The sequence below is a fragment of the Helianthus annuus genome, chromosome 16 (assembly GCF_002127325.2).
Source record: "Helianthus annuus cultivar XRQ/B chromosome 16, HanXRQr2.0-SUNRISE, whole genome shotgun sequence".
Taxonomy (NCBI): Eukaryota; Viridiplantae; Streptophyta; class Magnoliopsida; order Asterales; family Asteraceae; genus Helianthus; species Helianthus annuus.
The window spans coordinates 67,932,281-67,941,782 of NC_035448.2; the positions used below are offsets into that span (position 1 = coordinate 67,932,281).

The 9,502-nt window shown below is 42.8% G+C and overlaps 1 protein-coding gene across 1 annotated transcript; it reads right to left on the minus strand.

Annotated features, from left to right (window-relative positions):
- Positions 1 to 3,225: 3,225 nt before the first annotated feature.
- On the minus strand, positions 3,226 to 5,533 carry LOC118488391. The gene is made up of 2 exons (XM_035985912.1): positions 5,389 to 5,533; positions 3,226 to 5,056 (listed from the first exon to the last, which is right to left on the minus strand). The coding sequence occupies exon 2, from the start codon at positions 5,052 to 5,054 to the stop codon at positions 3,339 to 3,341; it is 1,716 nt and encodes a 571-aa protein (XP_035841805.1). The 5' UTR covers positions 5,055 to 5,056; positions 5,389 to 5,533; the 3' UTR covers positions 3,226 to 3,338.
- Positions 5,534 to 9,502: the final 3,969 nt, after the last annotated feature.

Here is a 9,502-nt window from a genome sequence, read left to right on the forward strand (position 1 = left end):
AATCTACATGAGAGAGATTGTTACACGCCATGGAGTACCTCTCTCGATTATCTCTGATAGAGACGGGAGGTTCGTATCGAGGATATGGCAATCCTTCCAGGAAGCTTTTGGCTCAAAGCTGAATATGAGCACAGCTTTTCACCCGCAGACCGACGGCCAAAGCGAGCGGACGATTCAGACGTTGGAGGACATGCTGAGAGCATGTGTGATGGATTTAGGCGGTAGCTGGGATAAACATTTACCCCTAGTTGAGTTTTCATACAACAACAGCTACCACACCAGTATTGGTGCCGCGCCATTCGAAGCTTTATATGGGCGCAAGTGCAGGTCGCCGCTCTGTTGGTCTGACGCAGGCGATAGACAATTGGTAGGTCCCGATGTAGTTCAGGAAACTACAGATAAGATTGCGCAAATCCGAGATCGCATTAGTGCGGCTCGTGACCGTCAGAAGACCTACGCAGATCTGAAAAGGAAACCTCAGGAGTTTGAGGTTGGGGATATGGTGTTGTTGAAGGTATCACCCTGGAAGGGTGTGGCACGATTTGGGAAACGTGGGAAGTTGAATCCGCGCTACATTGGTCCTTTCAAGGTTTTGGAAAGAATTGGGACCGTAGCATACAAGTTGGATCTACCTGCCGAGCTGAATAATGTTCACGATACATTTCATGTATCCAATCTGAAGAGAAGTCCAACTCAAGTTAACGTTGCCATTCCTACCGACGAAATTCATATTGATGACACGCTCCACTTCGTTGAAGAACCTATCGAGGTCACGGATTGGAAAGTTAACAAAACCCGCCGGAGCAGTGTTAAGCTCGTCAAAGTTCGCTGGAATGCTAGACATGGTCCTGAGTTCACCTGGGAGCGTGAAGATCGGATGAAAGAGAAATACCCCTGACGTGATGTCGTGGGTCACGCAAATTTAATCCCTAAACAACTGTAGTTAGCGGTAGTAGGGTATCGAACTCAGGGAGTATGTGGAAAATGTGTTGATTGTGTAGCTTTGTATTTATACTAAAATTAAACTAACTTGCAGAAAATTAAAATTCAAGATTGTGGATTGTTGTTTTGGAAAACTAAATTAAGAACTAATTCAAATCAAAGTAGGTTGTAAACAATTAGGAGAGAACAGTGATCACCCTAAGATTCAGTTTCTTCGAACAGTTGTGTGCAATTTCACTAGAAAGAGTTACATAGACATAACTCGTGTATGTGTGATTGAAGTGATAAAAGGGAACAAAGTACTCGGATTAGATAATGCGAGGTTGTTTCCCGATGACCTATTAACCAATAACCAACCCTAACCCTTCCCGTGATATCTCGGTTGCCAACGGCACCAAGAACGTACGATCGAGACTAGAAATTGTAATATGGATTAACACGCTACAATCAATCAAACATACACCATGACATTCAAGCAACGCAAGATATCATTCTAGAAATGCAGAAATTTAACACACAAAAGTCTTAGAAACATTCACCTAGGATGATCACCGAAGAGTTTAGCCGGACATGGCTCGGTGAATCATCATCAACATCAATCTAATGTTCATAAAGATTAAAAACACAAACCGAATGTTTAGAAATGTTCACAAACCAAGCAAGTACTCCAAATTCGCTCCCAAAGTCTCCAAGAACCGTCAATGATGAGATAATACCAAAAGACACACAAAAAACGAGTATATTGTGGCAGTTACACATTTCACGTTCAGGCACCACCGTAAATTACGGCTTCACCGTAATTTACGGTGGCCATCAGATTGTTACGGTGAATCAAGCCTGTGTTACGGTGCAGGAATCAACAAGAATCAAGTCTACCGTAAATTACGGTGGAGCCGTAATTTACGGTACTCAGCATCCTTGACTCCTATGTTTTGTCCTGTGTTCTTCTCTCAACCCGTTTTCCACCAAAGCATCCATAAGCTGCCTTTTATCCATCTCTTATCTCCTAATTCGCACCTGAAACATAAGCATCGTAGTTATCTAATTCAAGATAATTACGCGGTTAAATGGAGGATTATTTCATATCTTAACATGCTTAAGGGTTGTCCCAAGGACCACCCGTCACATCCCCACACTTAACCGTTGCTTGTCCCAAGCAACTCATCAACATAGCTTCGAAACAAGTGATCAAATCAGCCAAACAAATCATGCAATTTCTTTACCAACCCCTTTTTTTTAATGCCCCAAGCAATACACCCCTCACAATTTCTCTCCTCTCGGCTACAAGTGGAAACTAGCAAAGATAAGCTAGACACACACTAGGCAAACGGGTGGTTGCGCAATCATAAGCTTGTACCTGAATCAACTATCCTCCTATAACGGGTCAAACATGAATGCAAATCAAAAGGGGCTTAAAGGTTGTAATGTGGCTAGGTGTATGGGTAGGAAATGGAATATATATGAGTAGCGAAAATTCGACCCGGTCTTTTTATTACAACTACCAAAAACAACTAACAATGCATACTACTATATACAAGACAATGAAACCTTCCTTTTTTTTTTCTTTTCATTTTTTTTTTCATTCAAGCACACAATACGATAATACACTAACCATGACTATTTCAAACTCATAAACTACTAATTATATCACTAATGCTATAAGACCGGGTCAAATTTGGGTACATTTTCAAGTAAGTAGCTAGGGGAAACAAATGATAGGCTTTAGGCACAAAATTGGGCAACTAAATGACCAAACCCCCGCCCCTCTCACTACCATGCTCATATATATAACTTATGAGGTCCAACCCCCCAAATCCCACACTCACTCACACAACCGACGAGGCTACCTAATGCCCTTATCCTTTCTACATTCATGTCTAACAAAGATTCAAATTGCATTCAAGCACAAGTTCTAACACACCCCCACCCATAGCCACTCTCATCAAAGATTATTTATATACACGTGTGGCTACAACTCTTACCAAGAATGAAAAGGGTAATAAGGGTTGCCGGTGTATTGACTTGGGGATAAATTGGGGCGAGGCGACAAGATTTCACATTGTTTTGCTCGGCTTAAAATTTTTTCAAAAATCTTCAAAAAATTCCCCCCATCCCCACACTTGGGATACATTGTCCCCAATGTATGGTCTGGGAGGTTTTGATCACTACTTCAATCAACATCCACAAGAAGCTTCTCATCTCAAACCCCAAATTTCTTTTTTTTTTTGTATTTTTTCATTTTATAATTTTTTTATGTTTTTCATTTTAAACACAACACCACCAACCAACCAAACCCAACAATCAATCATATGATCAATCACCACCCATCCTCCCACCATAATCAACATAAACCAACAAATATATACAAACTATACAAGAGAGAGAATACCACCTGATCAATAATAACGCGGTCCTGGGGGCCCAAAAATGGACGACATCATATCGCTCCATTCTCCAAACCCGAACGATCCGCTACTGCTTCCCTCTTGTTGTTGTGGTCCCTCTTGCCTTCTTGGATCAAGCCACTGAGAATGGTGGAGTTGTGGAGTCGGATATGAAACGCTGCCATCATACGGTGGCAATGAGGCATAATCCACATGTTGTGGATCCTCAACCACCGGCCTTCCGGCATGCCAATCCGCATGCATCCGCCTCATCTGATCATCGTGATATCGGTTATTCATTTCCACCTCCTGCGAATATGCGTGGGTCCGGTGCCATAATTCATTGCGGTCGAAGCTATGTTTAAGCGCCCGCTCAATACTAGCGCTATTCCGCGTACCTTGATCAAATAACGACCTCTCCGAACCCGACCAAGTATCAAAGATGGCCGCCGGCGGGCGTTGGCTCTCGATCACCTCCTGCATTGAACCACTATAAGCCCACCCCGGCTCATATGGTTGCTGCGCATAGTCGTAAAATGTGCCACCATGACCACCATGAAAAGCCCCAAAACCAACATTTGCACCACCCGTTGGCTCGTCTGCGTAATCATCATCCCCACTCGGAATTAACTCTTCATCGCTTTCAGGTTCATCCGGTTCTCCCGGTAACAACTCCCTTGCACCTAATTTCAACGCCCTCCACCGTTGACCCTCCGATTTCAGCTTGTGATAACGTTCAGACGAAGTGTACGTCCAAACGTTTCCCAACCTATCCAAAGTAAAAGGCAAGTGCCTTTTCGTTAAACCGCGGTCTTCAGATGTGAGTGCCTTCTGCTGTTTCATTAAGCCCGTTATGATGCGGCAGTACGGGACAATGTCTCTCCCGTATTTGTTCCGGCATATCCACAAATGGTGCATGATCAGGTAGCGGATTGGAAACCGTGGGGACCCGTGCATCAATGAGTACAGAACAGGTATCTCTGGAAACCTCACCTGTTCTTTATCCCCTCTCCTTGGGATGACATTAAGTAAACAGATCGTATGCAAGAGCTTGGCTTCTATTTTCAGATTTTTTCGGTATAACACGCCACCATACCTACCGGGCAAAAACAAATCAGCCAACATACTGTTCCATGTCACGTGCTTCTCAGGTTTGAGCAATAAATCATCAAGCGTGGGAATCATGTACTCCCTAGTTGGAAGGCTATCATATTTTCCCAACTTCTTCAACGTATCGAATGACATTTCAACTGGTACCCCATGTACCGTCCCAACCAACTTCATTTGTGATGGCCTGTGGAAGTTGTGACATTTAAGCGTTGCCATCCACTCCTGAATCTCAGTCAAAAACAAATTGCTCTTATCCTTATCCCAACACTTGAGTGCTCCTTCCCAACCCAAAGCACGGAACTTGTCATACACCCCGAACTGGCCCAACTGAGGCTCATCAACATCTCTTTCACAGATGAATGCGGCCGCTTTATTCTTTAACTTGTTCATGCAGTCGTTATACAGAGTTGGCTGCCAAATTTCGGGTTGGTCATCCAACGACCCCGAATTCCACACCGGTTTATCTCTTGGGTCTAACTGCATCTCTTCTTCTTCCTCGCTTTCGCTTTCACTAACCCTACCAAGATATTGCCTCTTCTTTGACGGCTGCTCCTTTTCCTTACCCTTACCCCTTGATGAGGATGAACTTGAACCCGGCTTTTCCTTTGTCTTTGCCATTCCTACACACATGAAAAAACAACAAAATAACACAAAAATTAACATTCTTTTCACAAATCATCCCCACACTTGCTTGTTGCCATGGTTGTAGATGTTAGTGAACCCAAAATGTATCAAGGATTTTTCAAAAATTGGGCATGGTGTCTCTACAATGTAGAACATCCCAAAAGTTCACTACTTTAACCATAATTCCTACATCTACAACCATCAACCATGTTCAATAACAATTCCATACTCATATCCTAGCAACAAGCAAGTGGGCAAGAACATATAACCTAAATCACCTTGTTTTTCACAATGCATCTCCATAATAGAGTAAAATAAGTGTTCATACCTTGTTTCAAGATGAGAGGATGCTTGTGAAACTAAAAATCCCAAAACCCCCAAATTATCTCAACCTAGGGTTTCAAACTTCGACCCCAAAACCGCGTTTTCTCTGGAATTCCTCCTCACAATCATGAAGCTTGTGAAAAATTAGTCGATTTAGACCAAAATCTCACTTGATTTGAGCAAGGATTGAAGGTTTTATGAAGAAAAGAAGGTGGAAGAAGAAGAAGGAGGATGTGGGTTCTTGGAGAAGAAGAAGTTGGTGGAAAGTGAAGAATGAATGAGTGGATGGGGTTAATGCACGTGAATATGATTGTTTATTTTCGGGTTTTTTATATTTTTTTTTTTTTTAAACACGGAACTGAACCGACGGAAACCATTTCATCGCGTACCGTAATTTACGGTCTCACCGTAAATTACGGTGAGACCTGGATGACAAAAATGCACCGTAATTCAGGCTGTTTCCACCGTAAACCTCACCCAATTTTTTTCACCACCGTAAATTACGGCATTACCGTAATTTACGGTAAACTCTGGGCTTCCCTTTTCACCGTAAAACAGGAGGTTTTCACCATAAAATTCAAAAAATTTTTAACAACCACCGTAAATTACGGCTCCACCGTAATTTACGGTGGACACTGGGCATGTCCATTTTGGTAAGACTTTGAAGTTTATGTGACTAATTTTTTAGATTTTTAAAATTTTTCGATTTTTTTATGTTTTTTAATTATTTCAAAAACTTGGAAAATCACCCTACCCCCTCAAAAATCCCGTGTTGTCCTCAACACGATGTAAGAGCAATTCGCGACCCGAACTTCCCCACACTTGTTTCGAACACGGACTTCGAGGAACTAAGGCAATTGTGCAACTATACAAACAAAATAAAACGAAACTTCTATGTACACTACCACCAAACCTGGACCTTTTATGGTTGTTCCTCCTCGACCGGGCGTAAGATGTAGCCCGCTTTGTCAAGCTCCAAGTTGTTGATGTCATTGCCATCCAAATACGGCTTTAACCGATGACCGTTCACCGTTTGTTGTTTCAATGTTCGCTCGTCTTGAATGTCAACATCTCCGAACCCTCCCACTCGTCGTACAACATAAGGGCCCATCCACTTGCTCTTGAGTTTCCCCGCGAACATTTTCAACCTTGAATTGTATAACCACACTTTTTGACCCACTTCAAAGTTCTTCTTCTTTATCTTCGCATCATGAACCTTTTTCAATTTGTCTTTGTATGCGGATGCACACTCATACGCTTGGTCCCTTATCTCTTCAATTTCATTCAGTTGAAGCTTCCTCGCCCGACCCGCTTCATCATAGTCCGCATTCACTGTTTTAATTGCCCAATATGCCCTATGTGCCAACTCCATAGGCAAATGACATCCTTTCCCGTAAACCATTCGATACGGAGTGGTATCAAGTGGGGTTTTGAAAGCCGTGCGATACGCCCACAATGCGTCATCAAGCTTGGTTGACCAATCTTTCCTATCCGTTCTAACCGTCTTCATTAGAATTTCTTTGATTTGGCGGTTAGATACCTCCACTTGACCACTCGTTTGTGGGTGGTACGGTGTAGCCACACGGTGATTCACACTATATCTCTTCAACAACTTTCCAAAATTGAAATTTTTGAAATGTGAACCACCATCACTTATTATCACCCGAGGTACACCGAAACGAGAAAAAATGTTGGATTGCACAAACTTACATACAACGGAATGATCGTTGGTCCTTGTGGCAATAGCTTCAATCCATTTCGACACATAATCAACTGCAACCAATATGTATAAAAACCCATTTGAGTTTGGGAAAGGACCCATGAAGTCTATTCCCCAAACATCAAATACCTCCACTACCAAAATTGGTTGCAACGGCATTTCATCACGTTTCGAAATGCTTCCCATTCTTTGACAATTGATGCAATTTCGGGCATACTCACGAGCATCCTTGAAAATCGTGGGCCAATAAAACCCACTCGATAACACCCGATAGCCTGTCTTATTCCCACTAAAATGGCCCCCACATGCGGATGAATGAGCATGGGTCAATATCTCTAAAACTTCAGTTTCGGGAACACATCTTCTTATCACTTGATCAGCCCCGATTTTGAACAAGTCGGGTTCATCCCATATATATTGCTTCACTTGACTAGAAAACTGTTGTCGTCTCTTCTTAGTCCAATGATTTGGAATCGCACCCTTGGCCAAATAGTTAACATAATGAGCATACCAAGGGGCAACATAAGTAGAAACGGCCAACAATTGTTCATCGGGGAACCGTTCATTGATTTCACTTGCATCATCTACACCTTCCAACGGGATTCGGGACAAATGATCCGCGACAACATTCTCACATCCCTTTTTGTCTCGGATCTCAAGATCAAACTCTTGTAACAATAAGACCCACCGAATCAACCGCGGCTTTGCATCCTTTTTCTCCATCAAGTATCGAACCGCACTATGATCCGAGTAAACCACTACCTTGCTTCCCCAAATATACGAGCGAAACTTATCCAAAGCATACACCACCGCTAGTAACTCCTTCTCGGTTGTGGTGTAATTAAGTTGCGCTTCGGATAAAGTTTTGCTTGCATAGTAAATAACCACCGGCTTCTTGTCAACCCGTTGACCCAAAACTGCACCAATAGTGGTATCGCTTGCATCACACATTATCTCGAACGGCTTTGACCAATCAGGTGGTTGCAAGATAGGTGCCTTGACCAAATGTTCCTTCAAAACAGTAAACGCTTGCATACATTCATTAGTAAAGTCAAACGGGACATCTTTTAATAACAAATTGCACAAGGGTTTGGTAATAACACTAAAACCCTTGATGAAACGTCGATAAAAACCCGCATGTCCCAAGAATGACCGTACACCCTTAACATTTTTAGGAGGTGGCAATGATGAAATTACCCGTATCTTTGCCTTATCCACCTCCATCCCCCTTTCCGAAATCACATGTCCCAACACAATGCCCTCTTGCACCATGAAGTGACTTTTCTCCCAACTTAGCACCAAATTTTTCTCAACGCACCTTTTTAAAACCTTTTGCAATTCGTTGAGACAAGCATCAAAAGTGGTGCCAAAAATGGAAAAATCATCCATGAACACTTCGAGCGACTCTCCAACCATGTCCGAGAAAATACTCATCATACATCGTTGAAAAGTTGCCGGAGCATTACACAACCCAAACGGCATTCGCCTAAAGGCAAAGGTGCCGTATGGGCATGTGAAGGTGGTCTTGTGTTGGTCATCCGGGTGTATGGCAATTTGATTATAACCCGAATACCCATCTAAGAAGCAATAATATTTTTGACCCGACAATTTTTCAATAATTTGGTCAATAAAAGGTAGCGGGAAATGGTCCTTAGAAGTGGCGGCATTCAGTTTTCGGTAGTCAATACACACCCGCCATCCGGTAACCGGTCGGGTGGCAATTTGTTCAACACTTTCGTCCTTGACTACTTGAATGCCGGCCTTCTTAGGCACAACTTGGGTGGGACTCACCCAAGCACTATCCGAAATCGGATAGATAATTCCCGCATCCAACCATTTAATTACCTCCTTTTTTACTACCTCCCTTAGGTTCGGGTTCAACCGCCTTTGAGCTTCTCGTGTCGGTTTGGCATCTTCGGTTGTGATAATTTTGTGCATGACGATAGATGGACTAATTCCTTTAAGATCGGCAATCGTCCATCCAATAGCACCCTTGTTTGCTTTTAACACCTCCATCAAGGCTTGCTCTTGTGCCACTTCCAAATTAGAGGCAATAATGACCGGCAAAGTGTCATTATCCCCTAAAAATACATACTTCAAGTGGCCCGGCAAATCCTTGAGCTCTAACTTTGGTGGTTCCTCCAACGATGGTTTTGTACCCGAATCGATTTCCACCGGTAGACCCTCGTATTGATGGGTCCATGGTGGTCTACCTTCTTTCATCGCCATCACATCTTGTGCCTCCTCTTCAACCCGTAATGCATAAGCATGTACCTGTTCAGAAAAATCACACAAGCAAATATCCAAACCATCCTCCTCATACTCATGCGGGTTGCATCCATCTACTATGTCTGCCATAAAACACTCATCAACACCATTAGCATTAGAATTGTTAGTG